The sequence below is a fragment of the Ciona robusta genome, chromosome 1, assembly GCF_009617815.1.
Source record: "Ciona robusta chromosome 1, ASM961781v2".
In the NCBI taxonomy this organism is placed as follows: domain Eukaryota; kingdom Metazoa; phylum Chordata; class Ascidiacea; order Phlebobranchia; family Cionidae; genus Ciona; species Ciona robusta.
In genome coordinates this window covers 14901453-14920828 of record NC_143235.1, presented here as the reverse complement: position 1 = coordinate 14920828, position 19376 = coordinate 14901453, and the positions used below count along the sequence as shown (strand labels likewise).

General features: G+C 36.6%; 3 protein-coding genes across 3 annotated transcripts; all 3 read left to right on the top strand.

The window, feature by feature from the left end:
- Nucleotides 1-4584: 4584 nt before the first annotated feature.
- Nucleotides 4585-8196, top strand: LOC149743641 (elongation factor 1-alpha, somatic form-like). The gene is made up of 9 exons (XM_089874066.1): nucleotides 4585-5200; nucleotides 5457-5636; nucleotides 5859-6026; nucleotides 6247-6390; nucleotides 6483-6624; nucleotides 6987-7243; nucleotides 7376-7459; nucleotides 7674-7824; nucleotides 8004-8196. The coding sequence occupies exons 1-9, from the start codon at nucleotides 5057-5059 to the stop codon at nucleotides 8126-8128; spliced, it is 1395 nt and encodes a 464-aa protein (XP_089730192.1). The 5' UTR covers nucleotides 4585-5056; the 3' UTR covers nucleotides 8129-8196.
- Nucleotides 8197-8742: 546 nt separating this feature from the next.
- On the top strand, nucleotides 8743-12895 carry LOC149743640 (elongation factor 1-alpha-like). The gene is made up of 9 exons (XM_089874078.1): nucleotides 8743-8922; nucleotides 9998-10177; nucleotides 10252-10419; nucleotides 10471-10614; nucleotides 11060-11201; nucleotides 11818-12074; nucleotides 12133-12216; nucleotides 12295-12445; nucleotides 12612-12895. The coding sequence occupies exons 1-9, from the start codon at nucleotides 8779-8781 to the stop codon at nucleotides 12731-12733; spliced, it is 1392 nt and encodes a 463-aa protein (XP_089730204.1). The 5' UTR covers nucleotides 8743-8778; the 3' UTR covers nucleotides 12734-12895.
- Nucleotides 12896-14343: 1448 nt separating this feature from the next.
- Nucleotides 14344-19374, top strand: LOC149743639 (elongation factor 1-alpha, oocyte form-like). Its single transcript, XM_089874055.1, has 9 exons — nucleotides 14344-14589; nucleotides 14833-15012; nucleotides 15331-15498; nucleotides 15878-16021; nucleotides 16417-16564; nucleotides 16757-17013; nucleotides 17075-17158; nucleotides 17827-17977; nucleotides 18151-19374. Exons 1-9 carry the CDS (start codon nucleotides 14446-14448, stop codon nucleotides 18273-18275), a joined length of 1401 nt encoding a protein of 466 aa, XP_089730181.1. The 5' UTR covers nucleotides 14344-14445; the 3' UTR covers nucleotides 18276-19374.
- Nucleotides 19375-19376: the final 2 nt, after the last annotated feature.

The following is a 19376-nucleotide window of genomic DNA, read 5'->3' as shown; positions in this document are numbered from 1 at the left end:
GTGGAGAAACAATGAAACCGACAAGGATTACACAAACTTAAACAAAGAACTCACGAGAATAACAAATTTGTTTCGATGAGTTTGAATTAGCTCGCTTATGTTTTGAAATGTTATACGCTAATCCAAGTTCAAAACAAAGCCTACACCGTATGGTATATTTATATAGGCTAACAATCATATACCAACTATAACTACATAGTACCAATCTACAACATTAGGCTTCGCACGCATTATTGTTTGTGTATACCATCGTAAAGTTAACCTATAGGTTGTAAAGGTCTTTTAAGAAAAATAAAAATTACGACTTTATCATTGTATCCTAAACATTTTGAATGCAACGAAATTTTATATCGGGCCGTTGGACAAAATCACAACTCCGTAACTTTTATACACTAATTATTTAAAGTAACATTGCTATTTAGTTCCTTTACAATAAGCACGCAAACTTTGACCAATGAGACCAAATTAGATGTTGCTTCTCAGAGCAAACTATAGTATAAGCACTACGTCATTAAACCTCTCATATGGAACCATGGGCTGCTGTGGTTGTTATATACCGTGTAAAGTTATTTACATTACGTTGTTTTTTACACTGGCTTGTGCCAACACGCACTCTTGCTGGTAACTAAGGTTGCTTAGCAGCGGGTGACGTAAAAGTGACGTCATTACAACGTCGTTAACACTTCCCAAACAAATAACCAACTGAGGGTGACGTCACACAGCTGGAAGTGACTCCAAATAGTAGTTTCTTATTTGCAAATAATTGGATTCCAACATCTCATTGAACATTTGTATCAATATTGAAAACCGGTTATTGAAGTTTTCGCTCGCATACAACCGGTACATACATAAATAAATGAAATAGATACCTTATTTACTATATAGTACATCGCAGTAAAATAATCCATATTTAGTTATCATCTTATTTGGTTGTAAATAAAGAATATTTGGTAAATTATAGTAGGATGGGGGAAGATGGGACACCTTTTCATTCTAATTTCTCGTACATTTTGGTAGCAAACAAAAAACATTTAAGGAATTATAAAACCTGTTCTCGCGACTTTCATAGACCGCTGTTAATTGTCTAAAATACGATCAGGATATTTATATATTTCGTGCTAAAGGTGTCCCATCTTCCCCTACCCACTATATATAACCGCACCCTCACGATGCTAATAGAGCAATGTCAATTAATAACCATCTTAACCATGGTACTATATATACCATGGGCTTAATGAGAATACATTCAAAATTTAGGTTCTGTGTTGCAATTATGGGAAATTGGAGTTCACAATGGCTATACACAAAAGTTAAGTTAAAGCGCATTTGTGTACAAATTAAAAAGCCATAAAATCGTCGCAAACAACATTAATATCAGCATTACGAAAACTACTCTAATAAAAAAATGTTCCTATACTTGAATTTATGTTTATAATTTATGTGTTCTCGTAATATATTTATTGTTACGTCATAAGCAAAGGATTTGTTGGTTGTTATTTTCATTCTAGAACCTACAAGTTCGCAACGTCCATTGTTGACGTGTGTAAACTGCAACATTGTTATCACAGCGGGTGAGCTTTCAATGTAAGAACCTTCGAACGGATCTAAGTTCATTGTTGAATTTGTAGCAACACGAACTACGGTGTTTACATTTGTAGCGTTAAAGCTACAGCACCGAGCTCTTATCTTAAACCGTTGTTTGGATTGTAGTAAAAAATTGAGGATCTACGGCTGACGTCACACGCACGTGTACCCGATGACGCGTTGCTGGATTTCCTTTAAAACATAGAAATATTATAAGATTAATATCGAATTTGAATGGATAATCAGTTATAGTAAGTAATATTAAACTGCTATTTTGGGACAAATTAAGTGTAAAACAGCATAAATAATTTATTGCATTTTCATTATTTGAAAGTATTCTGGTATAAAAATAAAACGGAAGTTTATTGAAATCACTGTTTCGCAATACAACTAACTTTTATCAAATTAAATAGTTGTTATTTTTCTAAAGTGTATGTACACTGTCGTAAGGATAATATAGGCCAACTCTGGTCTAAATAATTCAAGTCTGTTATACCGTGGCTCAAAATAGGGCGTAGTACATTATCAATATAGAATCACACTAGATACAAACAAAAGTGAAACAGAATACAATATGTTGGTTATTTTAGAAATCTATTTTACACGAAAAATGTCTAAACCGTTTTCCTATTTTTGGAATCTCTAAATTCCTGGTATATAGTTATCAAACCGGTTTATTGGCATGACGTCATGATACTCGTCACCTTAATCTTAATTGTGACGTCCTGAATTCATTTGTTCTTTATTGTTACGTCACAATACGGAGGTAACATTTGAATTCGATAATACCGAGACAATAATGTGACGTACTGTGACGTACAATGTGTTTAAACAATGGGTGTCGTGACGACAAAGAACCGATGAATTTACCTGGTTTTAATTTAAAAGGTCCCAGAGAAATAAAAGACGGACCAGGACGTAAAAATATAAACTATTGATACAAAACCGTTTAAAAAATTCAAAGAGTTACGAAAGTAGTGCGCAAACAGCAACAAAAAACAGCTGCGGAAATAATGCAGTTTTCTGGATACGACTATTTAAAACATGGACGAATCGTAGGCCCAAGGACGACATATTAGATAATGGCGGAGACGCATTTGGGTTTCAACCGTGGCTTTTGCTTCATGCTTCGTTTCACAACAGCAAACAAGAATGCTAAACTTATCAATTTTGAGGGTATGGAGGCGCACATAAACTGACTGTACATTCAATGCATAGTACTATGGGGTAAGATGGGACACCGTTAGCACATATTATCCTAATGTCCTGATCGTGTTTCATTCAAACAAGTAACAACAGTCCACGGGAGTCGTGAGAATACGGTTTTATATTTGTTTGAATATTCTTGGTTTCGCGACAAGAAAATAATTAAAAAGGGGGCCCATCTTTTCCCACCCCTACTAAAAGTATAAAAATGTTAACTTAACACAACGGGCCTTGTATCGCAAGCAATATAAAATAGTTAACAATAATCAAATACTAACAAAAGATTGTTTAACACAATAGCCATCGTGGCTATAAGGCCAATGTGAGCTTGAGCTTTTACCTGAAAGCCTTTGTTAGTATGCCATTCGCAGCAAAACATTATATTCACAAGATTTGAGGCGTAGCCAAGTTTCCGCCCAGGTCCAGTTATAACTTTAAAAGTGACGTTTTAAAGGCTACAATACAGTAATAAACCACTGTGTTCTATTAAATAAGGTGGCAAAGCTATAATTCTTGTTGAGTTTAAACCATCCGACTAGATATGCTACGCACAACATACGTTGGGGAAAGGTTGCAGTCTGTAAGTGTAATAACAAGCTATATGATAATACCACGTGGAATTTTTACTACAATTTAACATGGAACGTAGCTATTCAACATAAAATCAAGCTTAAACATATGTAATGGCGAGTGTTCCAATTGCTGACTATATACAAGACAAGCAAAAACAGGGTAATAAACACGTATCGCGATTTGAAGGTACAGGGTTCAAAAACCAGGGTCGTCAAATATAATTTCCTACGGTTTATTCTAAAAAAATGGTAAGGCGGGTGATTGTGAAACGTTATAAAAGAATTGCGAATAGAATGTATGAAGCCGAGCATATACCCGATGGTTTGAAGGCACAATCAACCGTGCAGAGTGGAACGGTGAACGGCTTTGTTAAAATTTACCGTTGCTTTACCGCGGTCGTAACGCTTGAATAAACATTTCAAGTGGAAATTTACAGCATTTCGTCGGCATTCTGTTGACTTTGAAATTTATGGAAGAAAATTAAAATATGGGCCTGTACATTTCAAATTGAAACGAAATGTTGTCTCAAACAAGACACCGTTTGCACACACCAGCATACATAGAAATACCGCCTGCAGTATACACGGTATGTATTTATATGCCTTTTCCAACACATCTACAGAAAGTCTATGCCGGGACGTTATTTTACTTCATTAGTCTATTCCCAACATAATTTTTTGAACGCTTTAAAGTTATATAGTAGAGTGGGGGAAGATGGGACACCTTTAACACATAATATCGAAATAGACTGATCCTGTTTTAAACAATTATCAACGGTCTGTGTAAGTCGTGAAGATACAGTTTTATAATTTATTAAATGTTCTTTCTTTACTACCAAATGAAAAGAGAAAACTAAACGAAAAGGTCTCTTCCCTTTCCTTACTATACTGTGTTTCACATTCATGATTTCTAGATTGGGATACACCAAAAGTAGCGTGTGTAAAAAATGAACATTAACAGTCATAATATGCATTAATCGCGCCAGAATATGATCAATTGTAATTGTATAAGGCACCAAAATTGGGCGTAACGCTCGCGGCTAAGGGTTCTGGATACGCTTTAGTTCCAAAGAAACGAATGAGAAAAGGGAATGGTCGGAATAAGCTAAAAATTAGAAACGTATAGCTGCTCGTTTTTCCCGGTGCCTACGTGGCGCCTAACAAGCGAAAAAATATTCAGCCACGGGGTTTAGTTTCAGTTTAAGCTTGGCGTAGAGGGTGCTGGTGTACTAATTTTTATTTCGAAAGAAATATGGTTTAATTTAATATATGTACGGATAGTATCTACGTTAAAACAAAGTTCCATGCAACAATTGGCTGGTCAAAGCGTACTTGAGCTAGAAAGAGATTCAGTATTGACCAACGTTAATTTTTAATACCCGTATCATACCAACGTTACTGTCATTATTAATACAGTAGGTTGGGGGAAGATGGGACACTTTTTAATTTCGTCTCATTTGGTACTAGACAAAGAACATTCAAAGAATTATAAAACCGTATCCTCACGACTCCCATAGACCGTTGTTAGTTGTTTAAAACACAATCAGGATATTTGGATATTATGTGCTAAAGTTGTCCCGTCTTCCCCACCCTACTATATATACCAAGTGTCCAAATTACAAAAAAAGAAGAGAATGTATTCTTTAAAAAACGACAATTGAATTTGATTTTTAGAGCTTCTGTTAAGAGGGAAAATGGTTAAGGAAAAGCTTCACATCAACATTGTAGTGATAGGCCACGTCGACTCCGGAAAGTCAACGACCACTGGTCATCTAATCTACAAATGTGGGGGCATCGATAAAAGAGCGATCGAGAAATTCGAAAAAGAAGCATCCGAGGTTTGTATAAAACTATCTATAAAATAACTGTATTATGTGAAAACGGCCGTCCTGAACATCGCTCTAAGCCTCTATATGTATTTGACTTATTTATCTCGCGTGGCGAAAAAAGGCAGCCGTTATAACACGGTTGTTTAGTTTTATATATACCTCTATACCAAATACGTAACTTTATGGATTCGCTGTTAATTAATGAATGTTTCGCGGCACATATTGTTTAAATAACAATCGGCTGATGAATTTGCTCCCTTTCTAGATGGGTAAAGGATCGTTCAAGTATGCCTGGGTGTTGGACAAACTGAAAGCGGAACGAGAAAGGGGAATCACAATTGATATTGCACTTTGGAAGTTTGAAACGGTTAAGTATTACATCACGGTTATTGATGCACCTGGTCACCGAGATTTCATCAAAAACATGATTACTGGAACATCCCAGGTAAGGATTGTCAATCAAACTATGCTAATAAATTAAAAAGCTAAACACAAGTATATCACATGCAGTAAAACAGCAATAAGTAGTATAGGTTGGGGTTGTTTTGCATGTAAATTAAAATAAGAACTGACATACATCTACAACATAACAGAAAGTACCCTCGAATGTTTTTTCCTTACACAGGTAGTTGTACCAAAGTTTAATAACATTTTAAACCCCATCTAGGCCGACTGTGCCGTCTTGGTTGTTGCGGCTGGGGTGGGAGAGTTCGAAGCAGGGATATCGAAGAACGGACAGACAAGAGAGCATGTTCTTCTTGCCTACACCCTTGGAGTTAAACAAATGATCATAGCTGTCAACAAAATGGACAGCACTGAACCGAAGTATTCGGAGGTACATACACGTCTCCAAGTATTGGTTCATTAATTGTCAGCCAAAAAAAAAAACATAAAATACCAATATTAAAAGTTACATACATGGTAACTTGCAAGTGGGCACGAGAACACCCGTGTCATAACAATGCTTCAAACGAGGATAAGTGTTACATCATAAAAAGCAGCTGTAAATAATTCGATAAACCGTAGATAAAAAATAAAAACCGTGTAACTTTCAGGTGCGTTTCAATGAAATAAAACAGGAAGTGACAAACTACATTAAAAAGGTCGGCTATAATCCTAAAAAGGTTGCTTTTATTCCAATATCTGGCTTCTACGGAGATAATATGTTGGAACCATCGGACAATATGAAGTGGTTTAAGGTGAGAAGATTTAAAAAGCAACATTGTTGTGTAGAATAAATACAATAAAACTGTCTTTTATGACGCACTAATTTGTTTTCACTTATATAAAGGGAGCAGAATTACCGAAGGGAGATAAGAAGGAAACCAAAAGGGTCATGACTTTGTTCGAAGCTTTGGATGCAATAGAAGAACCGAAACGACCAACCGATAAAGCGCTAAGATTGCCTCTGCAAGACGTTTACAAAATCGGAGGTTGAAATATAAGACTATAGTATACAGTTGTAAGCGTATAAAAATGACAGTCTATAAAGGTAACTTATTTAACATATAATATTCCTAATACCACGTCTGTTCCACAAAACTAGTGCCCGCTTATGAGTTACAACGTGTTTAACTCTGTGGGGCCTTTTTCTATGAATAATTGACAATTTTGACAACACATGAAAAACTACTGGGTTGGAGCAATTACTATTAAGTGACTTCCCCAAAGCCATACGCCCACAACGGTGGTATCATCGAGTCACAAACCCGTATCGTCATTGTTGCAGGTGACCACTGTGTCACGGTACCCGAGGAATATATAGCAAAGCAACTATAAACTATACAACTTCTAGGAATTGGCACGGTTCCGGTTGGTCGGGTTGAGACTGGTATTATAAAACCAGGCATGCTGGTGACGTTTTCACCCGCCAACATTACTACGGAAGTCAAGTCGGTAGAAATGCACCACGAAGCACTGACTGAAGCACTTCCAGGAGACAACGTTGGTTTTAACGTTAAGAACGTATCGGTGAAGGATATTAAGCGTGGTATGGTGGCAGGAGATTCCAAAAACGATCCGCCGAAAGAGGCAAATACTTTCAATGCGCAGGTAAAACGGATTGAACGATAAACTCTAAGGCCTAAAAAATACAACTTTAAACCAAGTTTAATATACATTGACTTGAACGCTTAGCAACATTTTTATGGTTATCTTGTGGTTAACACGATATTGCGACCTTAGGTAATCATACTGAACCATCCGGGCCAAATACACGCAGGATATGCTCCTGTTCTGGATTGCCACACCGCTCATATCGCTTGCAAGGTAAGCAGTTTTTCATATTGGTAATACATGATGCACGTTAAGTAATTTAAGCAAAATATAACTCTGGCGATTTTTGTACTACTTCGACATAGTTAACTCATATGTAAGCAGTTGTTAATTTGGTGTGACATATTGGCTATAAAGTAATTAATGCAAAATATAAAACTGTCGTGTGACTAGGAAATAGTCAAACTCTGTCCGAATTACGTTTTAGTTCGATCAACTATTGGAAAAAATTGATCGTCGTTCTGGGAAGAAGCTTGAGGAAAACCCAAAAAGTGTGAAAAGTGGTGACGCCATAATTGCTGTACTGAAACCCTCAAAACCGATGTGTGTCGAATCATTTAGTGAATATCCACCACTAGGTAATTAAAAATAAAACCGATGACTATTTCATAAAATACAACATCTTATTTTTTCTATATCGCTGTGAAAAAATCAAGAAAGCGTTAAGCTCTTTAAAAGCAAATGCGTTTTAATTAAAACACAATGAATTTTATCAGTTATACCACAGTTTGAGGTTAAATTATTTTTTCCCTTAAAGGTCGCTTTGCTGTTCGAGATATGAGACAAACTGTCGCAGTTGGGGTGATTAAAAGTGTCGAAAAGAAAGAAGCCGGTGCCGGAAAAGTAACAAAAGCTGCACAAAAAGCGGCCAAGAAGAAATAATCTTCCGCGTAACGTTTCAACGATAATAAACACCCTTCACGCTTGTTCAAAAAAAGGGATACAATGTCTGTCTTGTGAAAATATGTATTTCTTTAGATTGTAAAAATCATGCAGTATCTAGCATCAACGTTATGTATTGGCAGAGTTAAGCAAAACACAACAATACAATGTAATGTAACCATGCATACGTAACTTTTTGCTCTGAAACAGTTTAGTCTAAAAAAGCAACGAATGTTTAATTTACTTATATACCACATATATACAACAACATTGATAAGTCTGATACGCATTTTTTTTAAATAACACGACATCGCGTGGCTTAAAGTTACACAAATATGTGTCACTAGGTGGCGTCAATGGATTTGAACAAACAGGCCAACACATGTTTTTTTCCATAATTCAGAATAAAAATGAGAAACTTCCTTTCGGTATATAAGGTTCGGAACTTAAGGTTAAGAGAGAGAAAGCAAACCGTTTAACAGAGTAAGAGTATAAGAGTGAACCATACGTATATATTAACAAGATTTAAAATGTCAGAACCATTCATATACAGGCGTCACGCAAAAACAGGACTCGACGAGAAGTTATTATTGCTTTGTATCAAACTATATATTGTAGCGCAGGGTTTGCTACGTTACGCTACGTACAGGATGGTTAAGGAAAAACTTCATATCAACATTGTAGTGATAGGCCACGTCGACTCCGGAAAGTCAACGACCACTGGCCATCTAATCTACAAATGTGGGGGCATCGATAAAAGAGCGATCGAGAAATTCGAAAAGGAAGCGCAACAGGTATAAGTACCTAAAGGGGGGGAAAGTGAATCTCAATATAGTAGAGTGGGGAAGGACGGGACACCTTTAGCACATAATATTTAAATATCCTGATCGTGTTTTAAACAAAGATTTATGGGAGATATGAGACGGGAAAATAGAATGAACAGATGTCCCATCTTCCCCTTCTACTATACATTGGTACCACGTTGAGATTCGCCATGTATCTCGCTCTAACTGGTACTCGTATTGATGGACGATTTAGGTTTAGGTTAAATTATAACAGAATATTAGCTTTAGACTTGGTTTCTGTCCGCTGTTCATTTAGCAGCATTTGGTCTACTACCATACCATGTTTATTGTACATTCTCTATTAGTTTAAGACACTTTTTAACTTGCGAGTCATATTGCGATTGAGTTATCACTTGGCGTCATAACAAACGTCGGTCAAAAGTAATTTGATACCAAAGGACACCGAAAGCAAAGACGAAGCCAGAATACCAGACAACGAGTCGCTCTCATGACAAATGAAAACAAAGCTTTCGTTTATGATCAGTTCGCAGCATACATTGAAACACATTCAGCAACCTTTGTCATACATTGCTTACATATATAAGTACTTCGGCTGCACAATAATGTTGCTATTTTAATCCATTGCTGTTATTAGCTTATGAAGTATATAACGATTCGACCTATTGGGTAAAGTTATATTTTATTGGAACATTAACTTTGGCCTACACAGCTCCACAGAAGTTTGCTCAAAATGTTACCAAACCAGGATAAAACAAAGTCGCATTACAAAATATACACTGTGAATATTGTTTTATAGATAACATAAAAGTATAACCGAACAGTAAAGGCGAGAAATAAAGTAAACGCTACCATTTCGTGTGATTTACTGAGTGATTCGTTAAGTTTTGGTTTTTACAATAAAATTTCAAACATCCGACGTTTACAGATCAAAATATACAATAATCCCGGGTGTCGTGTTAATCACATTCACCATATGAGTGGTATGTAAGGGTTATATCAATACTTCAATACGAGATATTAAATATACGACCATGTATTCATTTATTTCCATTTGCTTCTCTAGATGGGTAAAGGCTCGTTCAAGTATGCCTGGGTGTTGGACAAACTGAAAGCGGAACGAGAAAGAGGAATCACAATTGATATTGCACTTTGGAAGTTTGAAACAATTAGGTATTATATCACTGTTATTGATGCACCTGGTCACCGAGATTTCATCAAAAACATGATTACTGGAACATCCCAGGTAAGGATTGTCTTTTGACTTGCGCACAGTTTTAGCGGCGTAGTAAAATAGATTACCACATCATTTGTTAATAGGCTGATTGTGCCGTTTTGATCGTTGCGGCTGGGGTGGGGGAATTTGAAGCAGGGATATCCAAGAACGGCCAAACAAGGGAGCACGCTCTCCTTGCATACACACTTGGTGTGAAACAACTTATTGTAGCAGTTAACAAGATGGATAACACTGAACCTCCGTATTCTGAGGTAATTGTTAGTCTTTGATGGATGTTAAATAACCTAAACTTTAAAATTCAGCAAAGGTTTAATGAAATCAAGTCGGAAGTTTCTGCTTACATAAAGAAGATTGGATACAACCCTGAAGACGTGCCTTTTATACCGATATCTGGTTGGCATGGCGACAATATGCTCGAACCAAGCGATAAGATGAATTGGTTTAAGGTGATAATATAAACATAAAAACACAAACCTATATACCAAACCCATGTTGTCCGGCGCCGTGGCATAGTGGTTAGAGCGCCTGCCTGTAACCCAGAGGTAATGGGAACAAGGCTCGACACTGCTACCTTTGTGGGCGTATGTGTCCTAGAGCAAGACACTTAACGAGAATTGCCGGTGGTAACTAATGGGTTGTTCAAATTATCAGCCATACATAAAAAAATAAAAAAATCCAAAAAATAAATAAATAATCACCTACAAAGTAACATACATGGCAACTCGTAAGCTGGCATGAGGTGTTAAACCCGTGTGATAATCGTTTTCCGGCCACGCGAGGATAAAGTAAGTTACATTCAAACACACATTCATACATTCATTCAAACCTACACATAATCTTTTTAAGCATTATCTTGGTTCATATAAACTTAATACCCACATTTTCTTATAGGGATGGGAGAAGAAATCAAAAAGTGAGGATGGAAAGTCAAGTGGTAAAACTTTGTTGGATGGACTCGATGCAATCCTTGAACCCAAACGCCCAACTGATAAAGCACTGAGACTTCCCCTTCAGGATGTTTACAAAATAGGAGGCGAGTGGTCATAATACCGGAGTATAGCACCAACTTATATTAATACAATAGGGTGGGGGAAGATGGGACACCGTTTGACTCTATTTTCTCATCCCATTTAATAGTAAACAAGAAACATTCAAAGATTTATAAAACTATATCCTCGCGACTCTTATAGACCGTTTTTAATTGTTTAAAACACGATCAGGATATTTGGATATCACGTGCTAAAGGTGTCCCATCTTCCCCCACCCTACTATACATTTAAATTAATCGTTTGCACAGCAGTGCGGGACGTTTAAATACTTATATATGGTAGGGCAGCACAAGGCTTACATTCTCGTTTATGGACCTACTTGATAACAAACAAATAAAATTGACAGAGTTATATAACCGAGTTCTCACGGCTTTTAAAGAGCAGTGGTAACTGAATAAAAACAATTAGGAAATGTGAGATATCATGTGCTAACGGCGGAGTATACATCTTATTTAACATTAATACATAAGTAAAACACGGCGCTTTAAGAATAGTATGAATTTTAAATTTTCCCTAGAGTAGTAAAGAAAATTTCGAAGTTTATCTTGTTTTTGTTCGGCATACATAACAAGGTTAATTCGTCATTGCTTATAAACGTAGGCATTGGAACGGTTCCCGTGGGAAGAGTTGAGACTGGTGTTATGAAACCAGGAATGCTGGTGACGTTTTCACCCGCCAACATTACTACTGAAGTCAAGTCGGTAGAAATGCACCACGAAACACTGGAAAAAGCAGAACCAGGAGACAACGTTGGTTTTAACGTTAAGAACGTGTCGGTGAAGGATATTAAACGTGGAATGGTGGCAGGGGATGCCAGCAGAGATCCACCGAAAGAAGCAGCAAGCTTCGTTGCTCAGGTTAATTTACTTAATTGAAATTAATCTAATTTGATGCGAAAATGTAATCGTTTCAAAGGTAATTGTTCTGAATCATCCTGGACAAATACGAAAAGGTTACGCTCCAGTGCTTGATTGCCACACCGCACACATTGCATGCAAGGTAAGGTAACCCGATTGTTGAAACCACTTTAACCCTCCGCTCACTTGAGTTTGATTGCAAACGATATTTACCGTTAAGTTCGACGAGCTTCACGAAAAAGTGGACCGCCGATCTGGTAAAAAGTTGGAAGACAACCCAGTGTTTATTAAGACCGGGGATGCAGCGTTTGTGAAGATGGTGCCCAGTAAACCAATGTGTTTGGAATCATACCAGGAGTATCCGCCTCTGGGTAAGTTGTATTCTTGTATGCATAAGGCCTATCAAAACTAAATGACTGCTTGGAGAATATGCGGTTTCTGTCAATGTGTTGGAGTGACGCCGCTTTGCCCTAAGACAGGTCACCACAATGGTGGCAGTAATGTATCCAATTAAGTAACATCCAATGTTTGTTCAAGGTCGCTTTGCCGTACGAGACATGAGACAAACTGTGGCAGTAGGGGTGGTGAAATCTGTGGAAAAGAAGGAAAGCACAGGAAAGTTGACAAAAGCTGCACAAAAGGCGGGGAAAAAGAAATAGCTTTAAACTTAAAAAAAATTGTGTGGTAGATAAAAATATAGATTCCGTGTGATAAACTCATATTCGACGTGTGTTATTCTTCTATTTTGACATTAATAATACCCAAGAAAGAATTTAGCGTGATTTGCAATTTGTAGAAAATAAAACAACAACCAAACTAGACTATTTATCAAAACGGTAATATGGTAAGTAATGGTAAAACTAGTCGTTTAAACGGACCAAAAGTTAAAACCCGACACCAAACCTTATCGGTAAAACGCACCTCTATTACAGCAAAAAGAATATAGTAGGGTGGGGGAAGATGGGACATTTTTTACTCTATTTTCTCGTCCCATTTAGTAGTAAACAAAAAACATTCAAAGAAATATGAAACTATGTCCTCATGACTCTCATAGACCGTTGTTGATTGTTTAAAACACAATCAGGATATCTGGATATTATGTGCTAAAGGTGTCCCATCTTCCCCCACCCTACTATATATTTATTTTGTGCATCTTGCGCAAAGTAGTCAACAATGACGTGTATACCAAGTTAGTTGGAAATAAATAGAGATATGATTCAAAGCTAAAGTATGAAATTATTAGTTGCTGCTTTAGCTTAGATGTGTAAAACGGTTCTATTCTATAGGTGGGCAAGGTGATGCAGAACTGATATAGTGGGGTGGGGGAAGATGGGGCACCTTTAGCACAAAATATATAAATATCCTGGTCGTGTTTTAAACAATTAACAACGGTCTATGAAAGTCGCGAGAACAAGGTTTTATAATTCCTCGAATGTTTTTTGTTTACTACCAAAATGTAGGAGAAAATAGAATGAAAAGGTGTCCCATCTTCCCCCATCCTACTATAATACAATATATAGTATACACAATACCATATAGTATGTCTATATCGATATAGCGGACGCGTATATAAGTTTAGAAAAATGACGTTGCTTGACAATTTTCAAAAGAAAAAACACATGGCTGATACACAACGCTGCGTATGGCCTATTTGTCGTGTAACTAGCACACACGAATGTATAAAAAATACAAATGTGTCAGATTGTTTTCAATATAATATATGTTAGATAATATAGAAGAGGTGACACATTTCAACTTCAATATGTTTGGTATTACTGACTATACTTTTAACCGTTCCTCCAGTGCAGGGCCTACTAAAGGTATAATAGGCCTTCTAATTTCAAACGTAAAGTGTGAATTATCTCTGGTAGGCCGTGTCCAGTTATATCTAATGATCGACGCATTTTGTATAACAAAATATAACCACATTAAGCGCAGTTTCCACGCAATACTGCAGTTCAAATGCGTCGATTGCGAATTAACGTCCGTGTAGAAACGGGTCACGTTTCCTGCTATATGAAGCTCACAGACCAAAGCTATTGTTGATAGAGAATATATACAGACGTTACTGTTATTATCAATATATACCAAGTTACTAGATGGAATTCACGAGTGAATACGTAAGCTACTGACTATCAATACCTTTAATATTTCGAATACGCGGAACTCTGTTCAGGAAAGGCGCTGAATTTGAGGTTAGGAAAAGGAAAGCAAACAGTTCAAGGTTTTAAAGTGTAATACTGAACCGTTCATTCATCTAATCAGCACGGCATAAAAATAAATGGAACGGGCTTGATTTTTTCGTATCCTTTATTGTTGTAGGTTAAACTATACTTTAGTGCAGGTCTTGCTGTGTTACGCTACGTACAGGATGGTTAAGGAAAAACTTCATATCAACATTGTAGTGATAGGCCACGTCGACTCCGGAAAGTCAACGACCACTGGTCATCTAATCTACAAATGTGGGGGCATCGATAAAAGAGCGATCGAGAAATTCGAAAAAGAAGCGTTAGAGGTTTGTATATTTCCTGTGGTACAAATATTACGCATAGTTATTTAGCAAAAATACATTTAAAACAAGATTAACTTACAAATAAAACCGACTTTTTATCAAATCATAAGTTAGTAACCTTCACGTTATGGCGAGAATAAAGATTGTTGATATTCAACGGCAATTGTGACCAAACTATTGATATACAACTACCCCTAATCAAGATAGCTATGCAAAGGCATTATAATGTTCTCTGTGCCTTAATAGATGGGTAAAGGCTCGTTCAAGTATGCCTGGGTGTTGGACAAACTGAAAGCGGAACGAGAAAGGGGAATCACAATTGATATTGCACTTTGGAAGTTTGAAACGCTTAGGTATTATATCACTGTTATTGATGCACCTGGTCACCGAGATTTCATCAAAAACATGATTACTGGAACATCCCAGGTAAGGAATGTCTATAAGGTAAAAACGTTTTATAAATACGGAAAATCACAAACCGTACACAGTAAAATAGAAATAACAGGAAACGCTGTTTAAAAAACCTGTCGTGTATATACGTGCGTAATGCGTCATATATGCAAAGTGAGCACGCGCAACACGAAACAAAATGAGTTAACATGTAGATAATAAGTTGCGTTGAAATCAAAACACAACACAAAAAAATGCAACTACATAAAACTTTATAATATCACTATACACCTTTATTTTATTTTGTAACATTAAGCTATGCATATAATCTATCTAAAACGTTCCTCATTTTAGGCTGATTGCGCAATTTTAATTGTTGCAGCAAGTACAGGGGAATTTGAAGCAGGGATATCCAAGAACGGCCAAACAAGGGAGCACGCTCTCCTTGCATACACACTTGGTGTGAAACAACTGATTGTAGCAGTTAACAAGATAGATAACACTGAACCTCCATATTCTGAGGTAGGAACAGAACACTTAAACAGATTATGCCTTTATGTGGTGGAAATACACTTAATCACTTGCATGATAGCTATATAGTATATAGTAGGATGGGGGAAGTTGGGACACATTTTACCTATATTTTCTCGTCCCGTGTGGTAGTAAACAAGAAACATTTAAAGAATTATAAAACTATATGCTCAAGACTCCCATAGACTGTTGTTAATTGTTTAAAACACGATCAAGATTTTCGGATATTATGCGCTGAAAGTGTCTTATCTTCCCCTATCCTACTATACTAACAATTTGAAAAGTAAATTAAACGACAATATAGTACGCTATTGACAACACAAGCATATTTATGGATCATAGCGCAGCCTATTATATCTTCTTAATTCAGGATAGGTTTACCGAAATCAGCAAGGAAGTTTCCGATTACGTTAAAAAGGTTGGATACAATCCAAAAGCGGTTCCAATTCTTCCGGTTTCTGGTTTTCATGGAGACAACATGTTGGAAAAATCAGAAAATATGCCGTGGTTTAAAGTATAAACTAATATTATAAACGTACATCAGGGCGTAACTATTTCGCATTATTGTATACAATGTTTAAGATTAGTAGTAGTTTTCAGAACATCTTTTTTATATAAGTGGTGTCAATGCAATTTTGTTATAAGCTATAATTTTCGGAAATTAAAGAATGTAGTACAAAACCGACTTACTAACTAACTGACGATAAATATAAGACAAGACACCAACTTTTCTGAAAACGCTCCAAAGTTCTAGAAACAACAATTCTACCCAAGTTATGGTTGTTCTTCAGCAACAAATTAAAAATAGCTGTAAACAGGGTGGGCGTTTTCTTAGAAATGACGCGCTATTTGCTCCAACACAGTGGCGCCCTAAAGTGTTCCAATTGTCAGCAATATATTGCATTTCAGGGATGGAAAAAGACGTTAAAGGAAAATAATTCGGTCATCAACCAATCCGGGGTTACACTATTTGAGGCTCTGGATGCAATTCGGCCACCCTTGAGACCTATTGGTAAACCACTTCGGCTTCCCCTACAAGATGTCTACAAAATTAGCGGTGAGTATGAAACACTTCAATATCATTTGTAAAAAATATTATTCCAGCATGGCAACGGTTGCCCCGCATGTCGTCTACATAGAGAAGCACTAAATGCAGATGTTAACAGGAGACCCACATAACAATCTACATTAATAATGCGACTATAGTTCACAAGCGTGAACAACTATACACTATGCTTTATTCCTGTAGGCATAGGGACGGTTCCAGTTGGTCGAGTGGAGACTGGTGTTCTTAAACCAGGTATGGTGGTTACTTTTGCCCCGAACAACATTACAACTGAAGTCAAGTCGGTTGAAATGCACCACGAAGAACTAAAGGAAGCACTTCCGGGAGACAATGTTGGTTTCAACGTTAAGAACGTATCGGTTAAAGATATAAAACGTGGTATGGTCGTTGGAAACTCCAAAACGGACCCTCCATTAGCAGCCAGTAACTTCTTAGCACAGGTTATGTTTCTGAATGTGAAGTTTCAAAGCAAACTTATTTCAATTACACTTTATATTATAGGCCATAGTACTTAACCATCCGAGCGAGATTCATGTAGGTTATGCCCCAGTGCTGGACTGCCACACAGCTCACGTTGCTTGCAAGGTATGTCTTAAACTCTTAACTAGGGATGCACATTACAGAATAATTAGGTATTCTAGGATATCCTAGAATACTTTAATTCGAATCTAGAATTCCGAATCTAGAATTTCGAATCTTTTTATATTTATAGGAAAAAAATACTACCCACAAAAGTCAGTTTATTGACCCTTTCATAACAGCCTTGTTGGATCTTGACTTGTAAAATGATCAAAAATTGTACTATTGGGTAGTTTTTGCGTCATGAAACGTATAGCAGGCTATGAAAAGACGTTACGAAACGTTTACTCTCGAAAGTCCCACAAACACAAAAATATTTTTTTTCAAAATTAATAACTTTCAAAAATTGTTAATATAGTATATGAGATGACGTGTAATGACGTCATTAAACAGAATACCGAATCCCGTAATTAGATTCGAATACAAAAGGATTCGAATCTCATGGATTCGAAATTCTGTAATGTGCATCCCTACTCTTAACCTTAACGTTTACCATGAATGTAATGGATGAATGTAACTTACTTTATCCTCGCGTGGCCGGAAAACGACGGTCGTAATAACACGGGTGTTCATACACTTTGTGTCGGCTTAGGAGTTACCATGTATGTTACTTTGTGGGTGACAATAATTTCTGGAAACAAGTTAATTAAATTTCAAATATATTTTGGCAACAGTTTAGTGAGTTGAAGCAAAAAATCGATCGCCGGTCAGGAAAGGTACTGGAAGAAAATCCAAAGATGGTAAAAACAGGTGATGCAGCTATGATAGTGCTGACGCCGAGCAAGCCTATGTGCGTAGAAGCGTTCGTTGACTACCCTCCTCTTGGTAAGCGATGTTGATTGGTGGTGGAATTGAAATACGTTAGGCAATGATTGATTAACACTATATATAAACTTTGAGAAAGTTTTGAATTAAGTACTTTTTACATTTGCTAGTGGCACGACAAGATTTTTCTAGGACGCGAAGCAGAAAAAAAAGTATTTTATAATTATCATCAGGTCGATTTGCTGTTCGAGATATGAGACAAACTGTGGCAGTTGGGGTGATTAAAAGTGTCAATAAAGCGCAGCCCAGTGCCGGAAAAGTAACAAAATCTGCACAAAAAGCGGTTAAGAAGAAATAGAACAAGAAGAATGAAACTATCTATAATCCTTTACATATTCAGAAGTTCATATATATATTTATATAGCATATGAATTTATACTTAAAGTGTGTGGAACGTTTCTGATCGGTTGTAACTGGGTACTTAAAACCGTGTGATTCGTTTATATTACTACGCATGAAAAAACACACTTATACTAACCAAATACAAGTATAAATAATATACCAACAGTCTGTTGGCAACAGTTATAATATTTGGTTTCCCACGAAAATGAAAGACTTAGGAAACACACTACAGATAAAACGATCTTCAGGCTAAGAAACACAGTTTGATAAATATAAAAGAAATCTTAACTGAGAACACAAGAACGCATCTAATAATATTTACAGAAAAGTAACCCGTGGACACCATTGGATTGTTCGCATGGGTAAAACTATTTTCAAACACCCGACAGCATATTTAGACCTAAGAGTGAAGTTATTGTAATTTGACATTTTACCATTGCACGCTTTATTATTAAGTTCAAAAAACAATGGCAAACCCTGCATGACCGCGTTCATTTCAGCTGTGATTATAATGGTGGCAAATTTGCTTCAACATTCTCAGATAAATGTATACGATAATATAATATACTATTTATGTTATGAATCTGCAACACATAAGTCTGTACAGGCATCTAAGATTTAGATGCACTTATAAACATAGAAACACGGTATTAACATAGTCAGTATAAATGAGCAATCATAACGTTGTGAAATACTTTTGTCGCTGACTGCCTCTATGTCGCTTGCTTGTTTAGTGTTGGTTTCGTGTCTACAGACAGTATAGCTTGAACAACATTTCCTTATTTCTACAGTCCATATAGATTCGTCAGATCATGTATATGTTTGTTTTAACGTCGATGATGTGCTCCAACTGATGATCACGTATTCGGTGCCGAAGAATTTCGATCAGGAAGCACGTATGCAGTTACTGTCCAATGTTTAATAAAGCAAAGTAGTAATAGCAAAACACAAATGTCGAATTTCCTTGTTTCCATTTTCCCACCAGTCACGTATATGCGTGAGGCACAAACAAAGCATGGCGTAATATTACCTCATATCACTGGGCAGTATCGAAACA

What these genes read in the sequence shown, in the direction of transcription:
- LOC149743641 (XM_089874066.1), top strand. Translation starts at nt 5,057, where the DNA reads ATGGTTAAGGAAAAGCTTCACATCAACATTGTAGTGATAGGCCACGTC. An exon ending in CTGAACCGAAGTATTCGGAG is followed by an intron (nt 6,027 to 6,246) that starts GTACATACACGT and finishes TGTAACTTTCAG; the next exon opens with GTGCGTTTCAATGAAATAAA. An exon ending in TAGTGAATATCCACCACTAG is followed by an intron (nt 7,825 to 8,003) that starts GTAATTAAAAAT and finishes TTTCCCTTAAAG; the next exon opens with GTCGCTTTGCTGTTCGAGAT.
- LOC149743640 (XM_089874078.1), top strand. Translation starts at nt 8,779, where the DNA reads ATGGTTAAGGAAAAACTTCATATCAACATTGTAGTGATAGGCCACGTC. An exon ending in TGATTACTGGAACATCCCAG is followed by an intron (nt 10,178 to 10,251) that starts GTAAGGATTGTC and finishes ATTTGTTAATAG; the next exon opens with GCTGATTGTGCCGTTTTGAT. An exon ending in CCGCACACATTGCATGCAAG is followed by an intron (nt 12,217 to 12,294) that starts GTAAGGTAACCC and finishes TTTACCGTTAAG; the next exon opens with TTCGACGAGCTTCACGAAAA.
- LOC149743639 (XM_089874055.1), top strand. Translation starts at nt 14,446, where the DNA reads ATGGTTAAGGAAAAACTTCATATCAACATTGTAGTGATAGGCCACGTC. An exon ending in CTGAACCTCCATATTCTGAG is followed by an intron (nt 15,499 to 15,877) that starts GTAGGAACAGAA and finishes TTCTTAATTCAG; the next exon opens with GATAGGTTTACCGAAATCAG. An exon ending in CCAGTAACTTCTTAGCACAG is followed by an intron (nt 17,014 to 17,074) that starts GTTATGTTTCTG and finishes TTTATATTATAG; the next exon opens with GCCATAGTACTTAACCATCC.